The sequence below is a fragment of the Quercus lobata genome, chromosome 5 (genome assembly GCF_001633185.2).
Source record: "Quercus lobata isolate SW786 chromosome 5, ValleyOak3.0 Primary Assembly, whole genome shotgun sequence".
Classification (NCBI taxonomy): Eukaryota; Viridiplantae; Streptophyta; class Magnoliopsida; order Fagales; family Fagaceae; genus Quercus; species Quercus lobata.
In genome coordinates, this window is record NC_044908.1 from 40,758,710 (window position 1) to 40,780,641 (window position 21,932).

At 32.4% G+C, this 21,932-nt stretch overlaps 1 protein-coding gene and 3 long non-coding RNA genes across 5 annotated transcripts; 3 read left to right on the forward strand and 1 right to left on the reverse strand.

The window, feature by feature from the left end:
- The first annotated feature begins 2,250 nt into the window (after positions 1 to 2,250).
- On the forward strand, positions 2,251 to 6,269 carry LOC115989137. 2 transcript variants are annotated; one of them, XR_004091819.1, is made up of 3 exons: positions 2,251 to 2,679; positions 4,444 to 4,526; positions 6,059 to 6,269. It is a non-coding gene; the product is annotated as an uncharacterized LOC115989137 (long non-coding RNA). The 2 variants fall into 2 exon arrangements; XR_004091818.1 differs by lacking the exon at positions 4,444 to 4,526 and having other exon boundaries at positions 2,284 to 2,679; positions 6,059 to 6,264.
- Positions 6,270 to 10,879: 4,610 nt separating this feature from the next.
- Positions 10,880 to 12,536, forward strand: LOC115991915. The gene is made up of 2 exons (XR_004092376.1): positions 10,880 to 11,196; positions 12,014 to 12,536. It is a non-coding gene; the product is annotated as an uncharacterized LOC115991915 (long non-coding RNA).
- Positions 12,537 to 12,976: 440 nt separating this feature from the next.
- Positions 12,977 to 15,875, reverse strand: LOC115991916. The gene is made up of 2 exons (XR_004092377.1): positions 14,061 to 15,875; positions 12,977 to 13,470 (listed from the first exon to the last, which is right to left on the reverse strand). It is a non-coding gene; the product is annotated as an uncharacterized LOC115991916 (long non-coding RNA).
- A 2,409-nt stretch (positions 15,876 to 18,284) lies between these two features.
- LOC115992431 lies at positions 18,285 to 20,901 on the forward strand. The gene is made up of 3 exons (XM_031116631.1): positions 18,285 to 18,594; positions 18,911 to 19,136; positions 20,414 to 20,901. Exons 1-3 carry the CDS (start codon positions 18,328 to 18,330, stop codon positions 20,836 to 20,838), a joined length of 918 nt encoding a protein of 305 aa, XP_030972491.1. The 5' UTR covers positions 18,285 to 18,327; the 3' UTR covers positions 20,839 to 20,901.
- Positions 20,902 to 21,932: the final 1,031 nt, after the last annotated feature.

Consider the following 21,932-nt stretch of genomic DNA (forward strand, 5'->3'; position numbering starts at 1 on the left):
CATAAGGTTTTCTTCTAAGTACTCCTTGTTTTGAAGTTTCGATCCCCTTTTCTCAATGCATTCTTCCATGTTATATACTGTTCTCTTGGTGTCATCTTCACCACACACGTGTAGGTTGGGTTCGGGGGATCCTTTCCTGTTCCATCCAACACCTCCTGGAACCTCCATCGAGCAGCTGTAAGGTTGCCTTATCACTGTTCAGGCATCACCTCCACATTAATGCGGCCAAAGAGTTGGTTGAGAGGCAATTAATGCGGAGGCAGCTGTTGTTAAAGATATTTGTTTACCTTTTTTTTCTTACCCTTGGTCTCATGTCCCACCTTCAGTGGTAATGTAGCTCTGAGGCGTACTTGCAACAATGTGGCGTTCAAGTCTCCTTTTCATTTGATTACCCTTATAACTTGATATGGGCCTCCTCGGACAGTTTTACGTCTTCGGATGGGCCACAAGTCCAGTTAACACGATTTTAATAATTTATGGATTAACCGGCCCCCACAATTTTCATATATTTTTCATGCTTACAAAGTTTCAAGGTGATCAAAGATTAAAAGCCATGTCATCAATCAATTGTCTAGATTCAAATTTTAGTATTTCAAAATAATGCATAAAATATGAATTTATAGATCAAATGGTAAATTACATCCAATTGACATGAAAATTATAATGTGTGTTTAGAAAATTTAGAGCATGTAATCCAACGGTTGGATTTTCAAAATATGAATTCAATAATAAGTTATTAGGTGGTGTAACATTCTTTTGAATTATGTCAGGTGTAACTTTAACCCAATCTTATATTTCTTAATTTGATGTGAATTTTGACAAATATATCGTTAGATTACATTATCTTCGTGTATTTTTCATACTTACAAAATTTCAAGGTTATCAAAGATTAATAGGCTTGTCATCAATTAACTTTCTAAATTTAAGTTTTTGTAATTTAAAATAATGCATAAAAGATAAGTTTGTTGAACAAATGGTAAATTGCATCTAATTGACATGAAAATTTGCATGCTTGTTAAGAATGTATGGAACATATAATCCAACGATTGGATTTCCAAAATATGAATTCAATAATAAGTTATTGGGTAGTGTAAAATTTTTTAGAGTTACATCAGGTGTAACTTGAACCCAACCCTATATTTCTTAATTCGATATGAATTTTGACAAATCTGCCGTTAGGTTACATTATCTTCATATATTTTCATGCTTACAAAATTTCAAGGTGATCAAACATTAATAGTTATGTTATCAATTAATTGTCTTAATTCAAGTTTTAGTAGTTTAAAATAATGCATCAAAGATGAGTTTATAGATCAAATGGTAAATTACATTCGATTGACATGAAACTTGGCATGCATGTTTAGACCATATAGAACATGTAATCCAATGGTTGGATATTCTATTAAGTTGTTGGATGGTATAACATTTTTTAGAGTCACGTTAGGTGTAACTTGAACCCAACCCTATATTTCTTAATTTGATGTAAATTTTGATAAATCTACCGTTAGATTACATTATGTTCATATATTTTTCTTGCTTACAAAATATTTTGAAAATATTGTGGTAGCATATCTTCATATTTATTACCCACTGCCAAGTGCATGCAACTGGGATTGGTTTAGATCAGCTTCTATGTTCTTCAAATGTTATTTTTGTTTTGGTTTTAGATTTCTTGTTCTTATTAAATCTTTCTTTTTCCCTGTTCTTGATCAGTTGTTCTTGTTGTTTTGATTTTTGATTTGTTGTTCTAATTAATTTTTTTTTCCCTGTTTTTGATATGCCGTTGTTTTGATTTTAGATTTGTTGTTCTAATTAAAAAGGAACAAGAAAAAGAAAATGAATTTAGGGGGGGAAAAAAAGGAAGAAAGAAGAAGAAGCTTTGTTCACATTACAATAAAAAAATCATTATATTATTTGGAATTTAGTAGAATGGATGAGAATTGACCGAGATTTAAACGGAGGTGGAATATCCACATAAACATGACTGAAAATAAAATCTTTCAGTAGTTGCAATCATAATGGACTAAAATTAATAACATTGGTAGATGACAAAATGTAATATGTTGAGAAAAGAGTGGGTGTAATCACTCCTTTCCAAAATTTAGGATGAAATAAACCCAAAAAAAAAGAAAAAAAAAGAAAAAAAAAAGAAAAAAAGGCATAAATTAGACAAATTGAGGCGCACTCAAAGACTCAAAAGTCCCAAACAAGTGAAAAGCGGGGGATGGCACCAAAATTTTGAAAGAAGTCAAGGAATTGGTTCCTCACTTGACCTTCCATCTCAACAAACCAATATCCAAGAAACATGTAAAAGACTCCATCTACACCACACCACACCCAATAGCTACCCAAAATTCAAATCCGAACCTGTGCATTTTCAAAACCCCGCCATCTCTCTCTACCTATCTAGCTGTACAAAATCCCACAGAGAGAGAGAGAGAAAGACACATTGACATTACCATCATCAACAAAACACCAAAAAAAAAAAAAAACCCTATTAAAAAAGTCTCCATTTTTCTCTCTCTCACACAGTCACTCTCAGTGTGAAAGTGTGTTAGCCATGGCGCACGTTAGCAAGCTCCTTCGATGTCGGCCGATGATGCCTCTAGCCTCCATCCTGAATCCGATCTACTCCAACTATTTTCACTCATTCAACTTCAAAACCTAACATTTATTTGGGTATGATATTTCTATCTCCACTCCATACATTTATAATGTTTGTGATTTGTGAATCTGTAATCTGTGATTGTAGTTTTTTTTCCTAAGGGTCGTTGTGAATTAAATTTGAATTTTTTTTGTTGGATTTGTTATTGTTCTTGTTATTTTTTCCCCTTAATTTTCTGGTTGATATTGTGGCAGGAAAGGACTTTAGGTTGGACTTGAGTAACCTATGATGCTAGAGTTGGTTGGGTGTGGGTTAACTAAATTTAGAGTAGCTTCCATTAGTATCTCAGATTAACAATATTATCCAGTAATATTTCTGAATTATAAGTTTACATTGTCAAATTGTTGACATTGCAAGACAGGTCTTGTTTACTATCATTGTCCTGTGAACTTAATGGGGCCTACCACATTCATTTGTAATTTTGTATCTATCTTATTGAGGGACCAAAATGCTGTCAGGACTCCTTGCTGCTATATTTCTCATGGTACCCTTTAGGGCCTTTATGCATTACTCAGACAGTATGCGCATGTTTTGCTTTTGTCTCTCTTTTAGAAATCAAAAACTTGGTTTTGCCAATGTATTATTAGTCAAAATTTATTTATGGTGAAACTCTCTAAGGCTCACAATCTGATATTGTGTGCATATTTTATCTTGTCATATTTTATCATAAGGTAAAGCTTGATGCAAAATATGAATAAAGATCAATAGGGACCATGGATTGACCTTCAATGAAACAGAAATTATCTTTCAAGTTATTAAGTACTTTAAATTTAGCTGAATATAATATTTTCACCAACTCTATTACTATCATTAGGGAAGATCTCTCTAACTATCTGCATAGGCATAGCTACTAATGTGACTAAAGATACTGCAAAATGACAAAACTAGAACAATCTTCAGCCCAAAAATCTCTCTAACTATCTGCACAGGTTATGATTTGTTATTTTGCAGACTTTAGAATTTAGAATTTGGGGTGATGGGTAGCCAACCACATGTGCTAGTCATATGATTTCACAAATGGATTGATTGCTTTTATTGATGTTATATCTTGATCCTTTTATGGTATGATCAATGCAAATTTGGTTGCTTTTTGAGAATTTGTGTTTGGATTTTGTTATCATGGGCCGCATTTGTAAGCTTGAGCAAAAGTCCTAAACAAAGAATGAAAATAAAAATAAAAATAGATGCACTGGAATTTTGATGGATTACTTAATACCACGGGTTAGTGATTAGTAGAGGTTTTGGTTTTGAACTGTATATGGGGAATTCTTTAATTGATATGTATTCTAAGTTATCAAGTTATTTGCTTGCATTGAGCATGTATGCATTGAGTAGTTGGAGCCTTTAAATTCATCAGGTTATTTGCTTGCATTGAGCATGTATGCATCAGGTGGATCATTTGTTGATGTTGCGAGGATGAGAAGGTTGGTGAAGGAGAGAGGTGTGAGGGTTGTTGCTAGGTACAAAAATCATGGTAGTTAATGGTAGTTATTTGAAAACATAAAGAAAGAATAAAAAAAGAATATTTAAATGAAGTGGTAAAATAATAGAACCTTTATTGTTAGGTGTATTGTAAAGTGAGATGTTAAAATGAATAAAGTAACTTTTTGAAATGCTAAATGCTAAAATTTTTACAATCTTTGATGAGAATGCTCTTACTGCTTGTTGGTGAGGTATCTCTCTCACACACATGCATATTCTACTTTTTTGGTTCACTTTTTACAATTTTTTAAGAAAAGAAAAATATTCTCTCCCTTACTTTGGTGTTGCCGCAAAAGGATTAGGTGCAAATGATAGGATGGTTAAGGAATTGAAGAAGTTACTTCCCTATCTCAGGTCCCACCTCGGTACACACTGCAATGTGAGTTCTAGTCATTTTCTCTTATACGGCATGCTTGATTTTTGTAAATGTACACCACATGTATTTGTTCTTTTTTGTTGTCTTCATCAACTATCATTTCCAATTCTAGCAATTTGGATTTTGGAGGCTATGAATAATTTTTCCATTGTATAAATTTAATTTTGAACCAAATGACAAATGAGTACTTTTTAATTTTTTTTGGTATTTTAAAATAAACCCATAAAATAATTAGTCATATATATATCTATACTAATATGGATTGAAGCTATTTTTTTTTTTCTAATCTCGTATATAGGCAAATACAAACTTTTGTATCTTATTGAAAATATATATATTGCGGTAATTTTCAAAACACTATAAGGAATGTTAAATGCGGAAATTTTGTAGAGTTCTTTGATGTGAGTTTTAAATGTGTAAGGCTTGTAGTGAGCCGAAAATTTATAGATTACTTGAAAAAGTTAATTAGGATGATGATGTTGACCACATATTTGTCCAATCACAATTGTTTGGTTTGAGATTTGCTTTAGGTTGTGTTGATATTTCTATTTTGTAGCTAGATATGCAAATCCTTGATATTTCTATTTTACAAGACCCAATGTTAACTGTGCTAGTTATTTTTAAGAGTGTACATTATTGTTGTTAGTTATATAATATGATGCTTTATTAGGAGTAGATAAAATGTCAGTTGATAAATTTTGGATGCATCATTCTACTAGATATATTAATGGGGTTGAAAATTTTCTTGAGAATGCATTTAAACATTCAATAAATAAAGATATGAAAATCAATTATTTGTGTGTTGATTGTAGCAATAAGTATTGTTGGATTGAGGATAAGGTCTAGTATCATCTTATACTAGAGTATCATCTTTTACTAGTGGGTCATGTCTTTAACACAGCCACATTGGAAATACATATTTGTATTATATACTTTCATCATATTAATACTAACTAATAGTAGGTAGACGTGGCAAGGGCTTATAAAAAAAAAAAGGTAGTCATGCCAAGGGAAGGTAAAAGTAAAGGCAGATTCATCACACTAAAAGCTATTTGAGAGATTACTAATCATTTCTACCAAAAACTGAATGAAGCTTGGACGACTTTTAGTGAAATACCCAAGATTTGAGTTTGAAACTCTATATGCTTGCTATAGAGCTCAACATTTTAGGCATAAGCAATCAGATGAGGAAGTGAAGAAAGAATTTGTAGAATTAGTGAAACACTGTTATTCTGATTAGATGTTTCCCATTAAAAATCCCATTTTTAGGAAGTGCACAAAGAAAGAAGATCGTTATTAGAATGATCCTTCCTTCATTCCTACACTCTTTTGGAAAAAGATGGTGGATAAATGGATGGATGGAGATTAGGAGGTGAGTATAAATGAAATATATGTCATGAATTCTCTCTATCTCTCTTGCACTCTCTTTAACCATTATTTGTTATTATTTTTATAAAAGCTAATATTCTAGTGTATGAATTATGTTTAATGTTTTGTTTTTGTTTTTGTTTTTTGTTTTTTGTTTGTTTTTGAAGGATGGTACTAGTAGAAATGAAGAGGACAACTCAATCAATAACATGAGGGAGGTTGAAAACAGCTTGGATGGTAACTCAGAGGAACACTAGTATAGATCTTGTTATAATTCTAGTTGTTTAAGTTTAAAACAAGGTTTAATTTCAGGATTTCTTTGTATATTCTATATTTTAAAGTTTGAACTTATATGAATTTTTATCTTTCAATTGATTAGTAATTATTGTACTATTGTAACATGATAGTTAAAAAAATTATATAAAATAATTAAAAATAAATAAATAATAAAATATTTCAAAAATGATATAAAATATTATCACCGATGACATAAAAAATTTGGTCATAAATAATTTTATAGTGACGATAAAGTCCCTCATAATTTATAGAATAGCGATGCTACTTAACCCCTTGCAAAAACATTTTAAGCGATAGCTTAATGTCATCACTATTATTCCTAACTAATTGCAAGGGGTTAAAAGCTCTCACAAATAAATTTTAGCGACGACATTATTTGTCTCTAAAAAGTATGTCATTAATTTAAAATTCGCAAATAACTAATTACGAGGGTATAAAGGTCCTCACAAATAGTTGTTAACGACGACTATTCCCCCTCGCTAAAAATAAGTGGTTGACTTTTCTCGTTGTTTGGTAATATATTTGCGAAGGCGGATTTGTTCAATAACAACAGTAAATTGCCTTTGTGAATTATCTATTTACGAAGGCATGGTCGCAAAATCTCTTTTAGCAATAAGAGCAAATAAAACAGCTTTCGAGGGCCACATGCCCTCCCTAATAGCCTTTTGTGACGATATTTGAATTTTTGCGAGGGTATTTTACCCTCGCTAGTAGACTCTTTTCTTGTAGTGAGAATAATAGGAAGAGAGAAAAAGAGGGTGAGACCAGAGTGCTTGTAGGAGTTGAGGTTGTACAAATTGTTAGGCTCCTTGCTGAACTGAATGCTGGCTATTTAAACACTACCAATTCAAACACCAAAAAAAAAAAAAAAACACAAGAAATTAACCAAACATATCTCAAAAAATTAACCAAAAACACAATAATTTAAACACAATAAATTAATATCAATTCAAACACCCAATGAATTAACTAAATTCATAAAATCATAGAACCAAAAAAAAAAAAAAAAAAAAAAAACCTGAACCTTGAGTGGGATGCAACCAAAGAGAGGGAGAGTACCTTTGGATTGGGAGATGGAACATTCCTTGCACAATGAGTATGAATCAATCAACCAAAAAAAAAAAAAAAACTTACAGATAGAGATGATGTTCTTCGCGCAAAGTAGTTGGACGAGCTGGATGATGCGGGTGGAGAGTGGTTTTTTCTTTGAGGACGATGCGGTCAAGCTCGGGGATGTAGAGGGTGGTTGAAGCAGAGCGGGCAAAGCAGAAGCCATTGCCAGTGAGGATGGAGAGTTTGGAGAGAGTGAGAGTTTTGGATTTAGAGAGAGTGAGAGTTTGGAGAGAGTGAAAGTTTCGGATTGAGAAAGAGTGAGAGTTTTGGATTTAAGAGTGAAGTTTTAGATAAGTGGGAAAAGTGAAAACCTAATAAGGGGGAAATTGAAAAAAATAGAGGGAAATTTTGGGGCTAGGGAATTTAGATGTCTATTGCGGTGGTCCAACCCGCCACTATAACTAAGAAAAAGCGCCACAAAAAGGAGCCCCTGTTGCAGCGAGTTTTTGGAGTGCTGCTATATCTAAGTTACCGCTGCTAAAACATATATATTGTGGCGGTTTTATTTCCTGCCACTATAGGAAGCCATGAAAGACCATACCTATGGCAGCGGTCCTAAAAAACACTGCAATAGACCCTATGTACAGCCGCAGTCCCAAAAAATGCCACAATAGTTCAGATTTCTTGTAATGTGTTTTCCAAAAATTTGTTGGTATAATGATGGTAAATAAAGTAATTTTCTCAAAATAAAATTTCAAAAGTTTAAGAAGTTTAAAGTTCCAATAAAGCAAAAAATATATATCATAATAGGCTAAAAAATGTAGTACAAATACCATATAATACTTGATTTAAATTCAAAATTTTTTAGTATAAAACTTATATGAAAGATACTAGTGTCTAAGCAAGACTTATATATGATATTAAAAAAAAAATTGAATTAAAAAATTTTCTATGATTTTAGTTTAGTTATCTCTCATAAAACATGAAAAATTTACTCACATTTTCAAGCAAATAACAAACACTTACATAACTACGAACATATAGATATATATATATATATATATATATTATTTGAGTTTCATTCAATTTCAATGTGTGCATAATCTATATTATACTTGTTGGGTTTTAAGGCTTTAGGTTTAAATGTATTAGAACTTCATTTTGTAATGTTGGCAAACCATGATCAAAACATTTAGTTTTGTTTTAAACTTGCTCAAAGTATGTTTATGTATAAAGTTGGAATTGAGTGTACTGCAGGATTTACTGTGTAAATCTACCTGGCTCGATCGATCGAGAATTAGACTCAATTGATCGAAGCTCATGCAGATTTTTTTTTGCACAATTTTCTAACTTAGCCCAAGTCTGTTTGACGTGTAGGGTTTTATGTTTTGCCTTAAATATAAAAGGAAAAACCCTAGCCACGCTTTATTGTTGTTGTTTATGTTGTGTATGTGAATCTCTTGTGAGATCTCGAGGTGTTTGTCTTCACATATACTTAGGGTTATCAAGAATCAAGATTATGTCAAGAACTTGATGGTTGGTTCGGTTGCTGCATAAAGAGCTTAAAGATACACAAGTGGGAGTACTTGTGCTTGCTGTGAATCCAAGAAAGAAGTAGTCCGTGGACTCAGAGCTGTCATGTGGTTGTGGTAGTAAGTTTCCTACTCAAGGTAGCAATAGGATGTTAATGGTTTAAGTTGCTATTGTGTAAACTTCAATTATTTCATAGTGGATTTGTTTTACCTTGAGGATAGCTAGGTTAAATCCTCCTCAGGTTTTTTATCAGTTTGGTTTTCCTGGGTTATCATATCGTTGTGTTATTTATATTTTGCACTGTTTCAATGATATAATTTATCTGTATTAACCTAGATCTGCATAATTTACCTAAGTTAATCACTTGGCTAAATAACTAGGTTAATTTGGTTATGTTTAAGGGGTCTAAAAACGTACAATACTGTCTACACTATAATATTCTATTAGAGTAATGTTAACAAGTTTACATAAAGGTCTTTGTATTCAGTTTTGTACGCGTGATTCATTATTCAGTCATTCTAAGTTTTAACACGCGAAGCATATTTCTACAAATGATGTTTATAATGTTTTGGAAATTGGTATACCAATAATATATATGGTTTTGAAAATAGGATAATTCTTCATTAAGTAGATCAACCATACCATTGTAATTAATAAGAGAGTGGAAGAGGAAAAATCCTTTTTAACCAGGAGACAAACCAAAAGCTTAAAGTCTTTTAGAGATTTTTGTAAGGTGGATTAGGACTAGGAGGCAATCATGGCGAAAATAGCCAAATAGAATCTTTTTGCAAACTATGTTGTAATCTATCATTGTTTCGGAAATTTGTAGAAATTTATCTCTTTTTGGGTACTCAAGTTTGGCGAAATCAAGTTTTCCATTGTACTCAAGTTCCATGGAAAAATTTTAAAATTTTTTTATGCTTATTGAGTTTCATGAACTCGAGTACCATAAAAAATTTTCTGGAAAATTTGAAGTATATTTTTTCAAAGAACTCAAGTTTTTGGAACTTGATTTTCATGGCAAACTTGAGTTTAAAAAAGGTGATAGATCCCTACATATTTTTAAAATAATGATAGATTGCTAATTTTTTTTTGCTTAATAGTGGTAGTGGGCCTTTTTGCCAGAAAATCATTCCATCTCCCTTGAGCCTTGATCTAGTCTATATCCATTTTAGACATTTTCTTCGGAAGCAAAAGACCCCTCCACCCAAAAAGGCAAACAAAATGAATCCAAATCAAAATGTGAAAGAACAGAAAAATGGAAAGATAGGTCCCTCTTGGAGTGCGACCTATCAATGCCAATTTTTTGTCCCATTCCAAATATACCAATTTTTGTTCATCAAAAAAAAAAATTCCAAATATACTTATGATTAACCATACCATACCATTCATTGTGCGTGCACGACTGATTCATTTTGTACCGTCATTTTAAGTTGTAACTAACACGTGTTTTCAAAAAAAGTTATAACTAACACGTCAAGCATATTTCTTCATATTATGTTTTTTATAATAAATGTGTCAACAAGTTTTTACCGGCTTTTTTTATTTTATTTTATATATATATATAAATTCACTACTGACATTTTTTTTTTTCACAAATGACAATTTACCACCTTAATAATTGTGAAAATTTCATTAAAAAAAAAATCTACAATCTTATTGCCCCAAAACACACACAAAAATAAAAATAAAAATAAAAATAAAAATAAAAATAAATAGATAAATAAATAATTAAAATAAAAACTTGAAGGAATATAAAAAGGGAAAGAAGGAGGTCCCTCTTGCAACGATACGTATCAGTTACTATCAGCTTTTTGGCCTATTCCAAATATAATTGCAGAATATGCACAATGACTAAAGTAACCTCAATGTTGTCCATAACCACAACCACAACCACAACCACAATCACAATCACAGCTAGGCCCACCACATATTCCAATGGGAATGAAAGAATCGTTTATCGCAAAAAACAGAAAGAAAGAAGCAGAACCATTAACTTGACGCCGCGTAATTAAGCACCACCCTGGCACAGAGTAGTGACCATAATAGGATTGAGATCCCGTGCAATACCTAGGGTATTGCACGGTGTACAATTACTTTAATCCTAGCCATTCAATTGATCTAATGCTCAAAAATTGGACAGCTCATTTAGACACGTCAGCGATCCGTGTGAGCTCTCATTTTTCTCTTCTCTTTCAATTTCTCCTCTCTCTCTCTTCTTCACGCTTACCCCTATTCCCATTTAAAAATTTCAGAAACTCTCTCTGACTCTCTCTCTTCCAGTTCCAGCCGAACATGCCTCAGAATCTCTCTCTCTCATGCCTCAAAAAAAGCCACTAGTGATGCTCCGGTTACCTCTCCACCAGAGAATGAATGTGAACCAACAGTGTTTCAGCTACCCACCCAAATGTGATTAGATCTGGTAATCAAATTTTTGAATTTTTTTTTCTTTATGTGATTTCTTTGCAAAGACCATCCCTTTGTTTCATTTATTGCACTGAAGATTATCTATTTCTTTTATTGCATTTTTTTATTTATAAATCTGATTAATTTATTGTTGAATGTTTTTGATATTTTTATAATGGGTATGAAGCCCAGTACCAGTAGAGTGTGTGTGTCAATGGCCAAGGACTGGCTGATGGAGATTTTGTGAGGTTGTGTCCTTTGATGCCGATGTTTGGTTGTTGGGTTTATCGGTTCCTTGTGCTATGTTTTTGTTTCGTTTCATGATTTTTAAGGGGGAAAAAAAGTATCTTGTTTCTTGAGATTGTCTTTTTAGTATATAAATTCATCTAGATTTCAGTTGCCCACCCAAAAAAAATGTGATTATAGATCTGGTATTATGATCATTTTTCCCGTCCTTGATTTCTTAGCCAAAGGTCACCAGCTCAAAGAAGCTTCATTGGGATTTTTTTGCTTGATTTCTTTACAAAAAATCAACTTCAGTGGAATTGAACAATTTGGTTTGAGTTTAAGATTATAGAAAACAACGTAGGGAAGCTTAGAAACATATGAATTTAACAATTTTGTTTGGTTTTCTAAGATTCACCCATTACCTAATTTGGGTTTAATATAATCCCTTTTGTATTGTGGTTCGGGATTGGCAGTAGTTCCTTATTTTGTTTAATTTTAATTAATTTTTTTTTGGAAATACACAGAAATTGTTTGTGAAAATTAGTGAATAACTGTTAGAAACTTTGAAGCTTAATACTAAGCTATTTTATATGCAAGATGTGCAGTTTTCAAGGAGATTCATCAAGTTGATAAATGTTCCTGGCTACTCTCCAAATGGGCTGATTCCATTAACTTACCGCTTACAGAAGAGATGGGAATTGAGGCAAGGAACAGAGTACAAGAAATCTCTCAAGTTTGCCATGCCATCAAGGAGGGATTAGATTTTTGACCCCTTGGAACGACAGTCAGGGAGGTCTTTGTGTAGTTCAACACAAACCATCCCGATGGAATACCACTGTAGTTAATAAGTTTTTTTCAATTGGCTAATTCCAAATGCAATTTTGGTTTTGGGAAATGCAAGAATCAGTTGATGGCTTTATTTTGATGAATATATGTAATGTATACAACTCTGTTTTACGAATAGCAAGTAGTGAAGGAGTTCTGTTACTAGCTTTTAGGCCTTTAAATGTATTTCAAAATTTTTATCCTTCTAAATGGAGTTGTTCTTTGTGTATGAATTTGCTTGTAGCAAATACTAAAATTGAGAATGACATAAAAACACACATTATATTAATGTCCACACAATCTTGACTTTACTCTTCACTTGAAAGCTAGTATTTTTTACATGATTAGTGGCGTCTGTCATGGTTAAGCACCACATCTTCTATGGTATCTCATGCCAGGTTTCAGCCACATATATGAAAGAGATCTACAAAGCAAATTCTCACCAAACACAAGCTACGCACTACCAAAGAAATCTCACAAATACGAATGTTGCAACTCACAAATATCAAAGAATCAAACCACAACACCTCTCTAATTTTATTAATTGCAGCCCAAAGAGAGAGAGAGAGCCTGTTTTACAAATTGAATTTGCTTTAACACTGCTTATTCAGGAGTTGTAAAAACTCAAAGCTTAAAAAAAAAAAAAAAAACTAAATAGAACTTAGTTTCCTCATTGATGAGTAAAAGTGATTACAAGCAACTGAGAATAGATAGAAAATATCTAATCCCTTACATACAAAATCTGGAAAAGAAATAAGCAAAACTAACATACTTCCTTGATTAAGCAGGAAAACTGTTTTAATCTAACCATTAATTACAATCTAACATGTGGAGTTAATTCATAACAAAAATTAGAACTAATCTATCTAAGTGTTTCACTAAAACAATTACTAAAGATATTGCAAAACGCTGTTGTGTCACTAAATGTCATCAGGTCCTCATTTACACAAAATGACCTCGTTTCTTCTTCAGTCTCACACAGTCTTCTTCTGTGTTTTGTGCTTTGGACTCGTATCTTCATTTCAACAATAGTTGATATGCCATAGTTGGTTTCCAAAATTTTTTTGAGTCTTCTTTTGCACACACACCTCTCCAAGCAAAGAACAAAAGTCGACTAGATCCAATAGAGATACATGTAGCTTTAAACCAATGGCCTTTCATGCTTCCAAATCATATCAGGATTAGCATTCACAACAACTGCCCTCCCAAGCATCGAATGTCATCCATTGAACAGTATCTACAGGAAAAAAAAAAGTTAAGAAAAAATTAAGATATCTAGGCCAAAAATTTAAGTAAACTAACAAGTAATGACACCAATAGTGACACCAAGGAATTGTAAAAGATAATAAAAACTAAAAAACAGCTTACAATAAATAAAATTAATCCCATTTTATTGTGAAGAGAAATTTCGTGAAGATTTATTATATAGAGTTTGCTACTAACTGCCCTCCCATTTTATTGTGTGACATATCTAATTTGTGCCTCAAATTAAAATGCAATAAAAAGAAGAGAAAAGAGAAGTTTGGTATAGATTTGGCAGCCAAAGCATGATACTATCAAGTCTATAATTGAAATATCAACTGCTCCATAAGAATGTGAATCGGAGATATAAATGAGACTGGAATTAATTTTCCTTATAATAGCAAATGAAATCACATTCTGCAATAACGTTACCTAAATCATCAGTGTGATTCAATTTATCAATAGAGCTCCATGAAACCCTACTTACAACCCAACTCCACCAATGGCCACTATAAGCAGTGCAAAGAAAGAAACAACAATCTAAAATAAAAGGACTGATTATAAGCAAGGAACAAAATTGCACACCTTAATTAGAATGGCATCAACAAAAGGGATAGACACAAGCATATCACCTACAAAATAGTTCATTCTCTTACTCTCAGGCAGGCTAGCAACAATATCATTATTTGTTGGACTGTCCCAGCATCAGCACTTTGAACTTAGGCTACATAATCAACATGGACATTTTCATCAAGAATTATTTCAGATTTTGCGGGTCTATGCACTTGATCATTCCTCTAGCAATGGAATGTGTTCATATGTTGTTTGGCTTGAAAATCTGCCTTTGTGTTTTTTCTGCCTTTTTGGTAAATGATGTACTTCAATTATAAATCAATAAAGATTTTTATTTTTTAACCAAACACACAAACAACACCCCCTACCCCACCCAAAAACAAATAATAAATAATAATAATAATAAACCAAACCTTACACTAAATCACTCACACTATTACATATGTAAGTGCCCTATAAACTATAATCATAAATTACAAACAGCTCTAGTGAAATGTACCCAAAAAGAGAAATGTAATTGAGACAGAACACTTTTCCACACAAAATATACATGTTGGAAGATATTAATTAATACGTTTCTAAGAAAACTTTTGTTAGCAAAAGGGAAGAAAAGAAAGGAATATTATTTTGGCTGTCAGGTGCAATAACAACCAATGTCCAGCAATAATATAGTTTTGAGTCTTAAGGCACAAGGTAGTAAGTAAAGAAAGAGGAGGTAAAATGTGTGTGTGTGTGTATATATAAATATCCTCAAGTAGATTCCTAATACCAGAGATAATATGTAACTGGACCGAGCAGGGTTCTAAATAAAGCATAATTTGTCAAATGTCCAAGCTATGAACCTGAATGGTTTCTAAATAGCAGGTCAATATACTTTTCAGGATCAATGCAACAACACTATGGTAAGAGCATAACAATCCAGCCATAACAACAGTCATGTCACATAAGCTGTTAAAGAAACTCTGACCAAGAATTAGCTCATGCCCAAAAATAAGAGTGTGAGTAGCAATATAGCTTACAAAACCAGTTGTGTTGTGCATAACAAATCAAGAATCATTATTCTAAGCTCACAAACATTGTACCTCATTACCTATCAAGAGCCATAGTTTATATCTTTAAAATGAACTACAAGAAACAAAATATATCATCCACCAGCAAATTACCCATCTGCATAGTCAATCCAAATTTAGAAAAGGAACAGATACCTAAAAAAAATTAGGAAAAAAAAAGGAGAAATTTCATAATGATTTTTAGCATACATCATGAGTTCATGACCAAGCAACAAAGTTTCTGGACTAATGTCAAAGGCAACACCAGACAACAACTACACGCAGGCACTTAATCAAAATACATCGGCTACACCTAAAAGCCCCAATTTTTCAAACTTAAGCAGATCATCAAGCTTTATACTCAAAAAGGAGACCCAGTCACTAAACAAAACTATTCAGTCACTTCTAAAAGGCAAATAAAAAGAGAAACAAAAAGAAAAATAAAAGAGAAAAGACAATAAGGAGAAAGGGAGGAGGACCCGGCGACCACCAGTGGTGGTGGCACCGGCGATAGCACCTTTAGCGGCCGAAGGAGAGAGACAAGAACGTACCGGAACTACCGCCGGTGGTGGAGGTGTGGGACTCGGTGGCTGCTAGCTGTGGCCATGCAGATTCAGCAAGCGTGAGAGAGTTTTTGAATTTTGGGTAGAGAAAGATTTGAAGAAGGAGAGAGTTTTTTGGTTTTTTTGGTAGCTGAAAGGCAAAGAGAAAAGAGCAAGGAAACGGAAGGTGGGTGTCACGCGGATTGATGAGCTGTCCTTATCAGCTGTCAATTGTTTATGCGTTGGATTAAATAAACGGTTGGGATTGAAACTATTGCACGCCGTGCAATACCCTAGGTATTGCACGGGATCTCAATCCACCATAATAAAAGCCTACAAATTATTTGCGTTTGGTGGGTGTGGTGAAGGGACATGTGGGTCCAGCTCAATGGATAAACATATCTATTAATAGCGACCTTGATTTTGCCACGTTGCACCATTTCAGAACATTCAGGCACATCATTCCTGCCAATCCACATTAGTGGTGGTCCCCATGCTCTCACTATTTAAGGATAGCACATCACTTTCTCAATTATTTTTTTGAATCTTGTATTCTTGTTAACCAAAATCCTCCTTCATATGTTGAAGGAAAAATTACTCATGTAATTCACATTTTTCTTTTCTTATTAGTGTTCATTTGAAATCAGTGAAACGTAACGGTGCTGCTTTAGCTAAGAGAATGCGATAGTCAATGTTTGGGTTGAAAAATGAAGAGTGTGCCTTCCTTCTATATTCTACTGTAATAGAAATACTTTTTTAGAGAACATAATTTTAATTTTGAAATGTATGTTAAGAGTGATTGGGGTTGTTCACAAAATTACTTGGATTACACTTAAACTGACCAAAACTGTATACAAAATGAGGTAACCTGCATCACATTACCTTGCAATGCAGTGCGGTTTGTGGTTCTGTGTTAAGAAAAAGCATAAAACAGCACTGCACTTTATAAGTACATGTGTGTGTATGTGTGCACGCGTGTGCATGTGTGTTTTATTTTATATTAAATATATATTATATGAATTAGAGGTTGATTACTTGATCATTTAAATATAATAGTTGAGACCTGTCACACCTAAAAACTTGTTAAGCTACTATTAATCAGCCCAAACAAAGAAAAACCAACCTAACATTTTAAAAATTGGCCTAAAACAAATGAAAAACTAGCTTTGGATTAGACCCAACCAACCCAAAATTTTGAAAAATGTTCCTATCCAAAATTGACCAAACCATACATTGATACTATGTATAGAAGTGTAGTGCGATGACGGTTTTGTTCAAATTGCATCCTATAGTGTGGTGATAAAAATAGACCAAAACCGCACCAAATCGCACTATGAATAGCCCTATCAAATTAAAATTAAAGGTGAGTAATAGTAGTCTAAAATTGTCATTCATATCAATAAATTATTGCAATTAATGGAGAGTAATGGACACATCATTAGAAAGTTGAAAACAACTCATACTACTCAGAGAAAGTTTTTTTTTTTTTTTGAGAATGTAATTAGAGAAAGTTTGTATGTGTATGTATGTGTGTGTACATACACACACACACACACACATATATATATTGAGAATACTAAATATTTTTAACACACACACATATGAAGAGAGAGTTTTAAAGAAACTGACAGTGGTATATATCCAAAATGATCTAACTCTTGAACATACAGCACAAACTTTAAACATCTTTAACTCACACTCATTTTCAAATGTGAGATTAACTCAATGTTTTTTTTTTTTTTTTTTAGAATATTAAGTATTTTTAAAACATACACGGAAAGAGGGAAGAGTGTTTTAAAAAAACACCGTCAGATTGTATATATATAAACACGTATGTTTAATTATTTACATATTGACCTCTTTCCTCTCTAATACCGTCTAATAAAAGTTTGCATATGAAACGTATACAAACACAATGTTAATTACCACTTTCTTTTTATTCTTTTGGTTTTTCTTCCTAAATAAATAAAAATTATTATTTTAAATTATGAAATACTACTTTAAAATACATATTTTTATAATATTTAATTAATTTATAAATTACAGTTATCGCTCTAAGATTTAGGCTCATCCTAACTGTTAGAAAAATGAGAAAATGAATAACATTTTTGAGAATTAATTGGTCAATTTAAAAAAAAAAAAATCTAAAATCCGACTATACTTTACCCTATAATTTAAAAATAAAACCATATGAAACACAGGTTATGAGGTTGATAACTACTAATAGAGTTTTTTTTTTTTTTTTTAACGTGAAATATTCGAGCATATCCACTTCCAGTCATCCAGATTTGGATTGGTGCATCGAAATTATTGGGACCTGACTGATGTGGTTCCTTGCTGTACAAGCCAAAGAGCTACCAAATTAAAATACTACTAGTCCGATTTAGAACACCCAATAACCTCACGCCACCTAGGCAATAAGACCAACCAAGCACGTGCGCCGCGTACTGTTGGTCCCGCTTGGCCCACATGGGTCCTAACCTTTTTTTTTTTTTTTGAGAAAACATAGCTCCAAACCTTAATCCAAAGTTCGTGCTATAAAAACCCTGTGTCTCACTCTCATATACTCCATGCCAATTCACACCAATTTAATTTGTGTACACTTTTAGGTGACCCAAAAAAAAAAAAAATATATATATATATATATATATATATTTATATTTATATATATTGTGAAGCATCACCATCATGGCTACTAGAATTCCTGAGAATCGCCGTGATTGGATGTGTGGTACTTATTGCCATGAATTTGAGTACTTTCCGACACAACCGGCAGCGAGTTTGTCCGAAATGGTTTTCGGGTTTTTGGAGGATGGTGAAGGGTTGCCGGGAAGTGTAAGTAGTGAGGAAGGGTGTGGAGAAATTGAAAACTATGATGAGGATGAAGAGAAAGATAATATTGGTAATGTTGAGGAGGATAAGAGTTATTGGGAAAACCAGCAACAGATTTTGCAGGTACTTAAACTAAGTACTGTTCTATTTTACTATACTCTATATATAGTTAATATTAGTTTGTGGGGTCCATTGAAATATGTAATGAGTTTGGATAGCAAAGCTCATCTTTTTCTTGTTTATTTTGTTTCTACTTTTCTTTGATCTATCATGGTTTTGGTACCTCTAATATTAGATCTTGAAATGATTGCTTAAAGGAATTCTAACCTGATAGATCTATTAGCATAATGGCTCAAAGGACCAAACATTCTTCTCTGATAGATCTGGTTTGTGATAGGCTATATTGTCTTATTATTTTTAGTTTGTCGATTATATATAGGCTACCTTACGAAGGACTTCCTCTCTGGAATCAAGGATTAGAAGTACAACAAAAGAAGCACTAAAAGAGATACAGAGTGCAAATACAGTCTGTGCTTGTGGAAGACCGTTGGCAAGCAGCTGCCGGAATTGCCTGATGGGAGAAGTTTCCGGCCGCCTGCAAAATGCCGGTTACAATAGTGCCATTTGCAAGTCTAAATGGAGAAGCTCCCCAGATATTACATCAGGTAAATAAAAAAGAAAGGTGAATGCATGCTTAAAATAAGTAATCATCATCATCATTAATCATCATGACAAAAAGAATCAATAGTACTATATATCCCCATCATTTTCTTACCTACTTTTCTTTTAACTTTTTGTTTATTCCCACAAGATTTATGCCCTAATCGTATGATAGCTACAACCACTTTTGACTCGTAGCTTTAAATAGGTTTTTTTTTGAAAGGTGAAACTTTTCTTGATTTCATAAGAACGCTTCAGAAATTGAAGTACAACAAAGAAAGGCAGAAACACCTTTAATTAGCTTTTAATGTTTAGTCAGGGACGGACTCTTATTCGACTAGGAGGGGCAATGGCACCTTAATTTTTTTTTTTTTAAATATTATTATATTAATTGGTACTAATTTTTACAATTTTATTCAATAAAATTACAATTTACCCCTTTAATAATGACATTAATTTTTTTGAGAGTAATATTGTAGCCATAAACGTTTTTACAAATTATTGAGGTAACAAATTCTTATTGGTTCGTATACTTGTATCACTTTTTACTTTTCAATAACTACTCATCATATTAATAATTTGTAAAATTTTTTGTAGTTTTAGCATTTTTCACCTTTTAAAGGACATAAAAAATTAATAGATTAAATCTTAAACAAAATATACAAGCCCAAAAAAACTAACCCAACAACAAAAATTACCAATAATAAAACTAAAAAAATTAAGCCGAATCAATCTATTTTACCCCAAACAAACAAATTGGCCATTTAAAAAATTTTAAACAAAAATCCTTAGTAGTAAAACAATAGACTCAAAGACTGGAGCTACCGCATACAGCTAGCAACAAAATCGCCCCCCCTAACTCCAAGTCTTTGCTCCGCCCCTGTGTGTAGTCAACATAGATAACTCATATTTGGCTTAATTTCTTCGGAGTTAATCTTAACGTGTTATCAATCAAGTGAATAAAAGATGTAATCCTTTAGTTTTAACTATTGGGCGTAAGTTTTATAAAAGATATATAATCCTTTAGTTTTTCAATGTTTTGGACGTAGGTTTTAGTGACTGGATCACGATAATCACTTCCTTTCTCATCTCATTTTTATTTTTCAAAATATTTCAAATTTGGCTTTTAGTGTTGAGGATGTAAGTTTTTTTAAAGATATTAAAACTTTGGCTTTCAGTGTTAGATTTTAGTGACCAAATTACGATAATCAGTTCATTTCTAATATTCCTTCAAATTTTAACAATTTCTATAAGTGACAAATGAGGCTTCTATGTGGTGCAGGAGAGCACACCTTCTTGGATGTCATAGAAAATTCTGGTTCTAAGAAAGGTGAGGTGAGGGTGATAATTGAGTTGAACTTCCAGGCTGAGTTTGAGATGGCAAGAGCAAGCGAAGATTACAACCGGCTAGTCCAAAGACTTCCTGTAGTATATGTAGGAAAAGTAGAAAGATTGAGTACCCTAATCAAGATCTTATGTTCCGCTGCCAAGAAATGCATGAAGGAAAAGAAAATGCACATGGGGCCATGGAGGAAGCAGAAGTACATGCAAGCGAAGTGGCTTAGTCCATGTAAACGGACTACATCCACACCAAACTTGTCAATGGGATACTCTAACCCTTTGCCAAAGCCTAGGGCTTCCATGCTCACGGTAGATTTGCTAGAGAAATTGCCTAATGTGCGTTGCACAGCTGTTGAAGTTGTGTGATTGATGTGAAACAAAGATTTTTTATTCTTATTCTTGCTTGTGATCCATAATTTAGTCGAGTTTCAACTGCTTGAAAGTATAGGACTACGTATATTTGTACAGATAAAGGGATCACTAAGCAATCAAAAATTAATATATACTTTTCTTCCCTATACCCCCCACACCATCTTCAAAATTCAATTTTGCATTATTGTGTTAGTGTATTGACACACTAAATATACCCAAAGAAATCTCATGAAAAATGTTTTTACTTTTTTTTTTTCCCTTACGTGATTAATTCATTTTTATGTCTCAGTATAACAAATCAACATAAGTTTTATACTTTGCTTAATTTCCTCGGCCCTTTATTTTTATGCAACCCTCAAATATCTTTGTGGGTTCTTAATTTTTAGTACTAGTGAAATAAGGAAACACTTAAAATGCTCAATTATCTTTTTAACCAGATTTTTTATTATTAAAGGTTAATCTAAACTGTTTTGTCTCAAATAATATTCACCATATTGTTTCTTTTTTGTGAAAAATAAATTTTAAAAACAAAAGGGTAGCACATCTCTTGGATCTTATTGCCCATTAGTATCAAATATATATATTTGATACTAATGGGCAAGATCCAACGTAATTTCTATTGTCCAACGTCTTTCTATTTTCGGGTCAAATTCATAATTGTTAAAAAGTATTGAGAATCCATTTTAACTTTCTTTATCGTGTATTGTAACATGCATACACAAACACCTTGAAAATTAATAAAATGATATAATTTTCATATATTAATTACTCATATATAATAAGAATACAGCATTTATTTTGCATTCACCTATCCCTCATTATTAGTAATTTCACTCTTCATATAATATATATATATATATATATTTATATATATTTATATTTATATTGTGTTTGTATAATAATAATAATTATAATGAGTTTCTACAAATGTTTCTCTCTTTTTGTTTCTTTAATTATAGTCAATTAATTTTGTTCATTTTTATAGGGTGACGAGCATTTGGGTGGTTCGTAATTGATGCATTGCACTATTTGAAGCTCAAAGGTAAAATTCTTTTTGCACATTTTAATTTTATGTGGCTCGATATAAA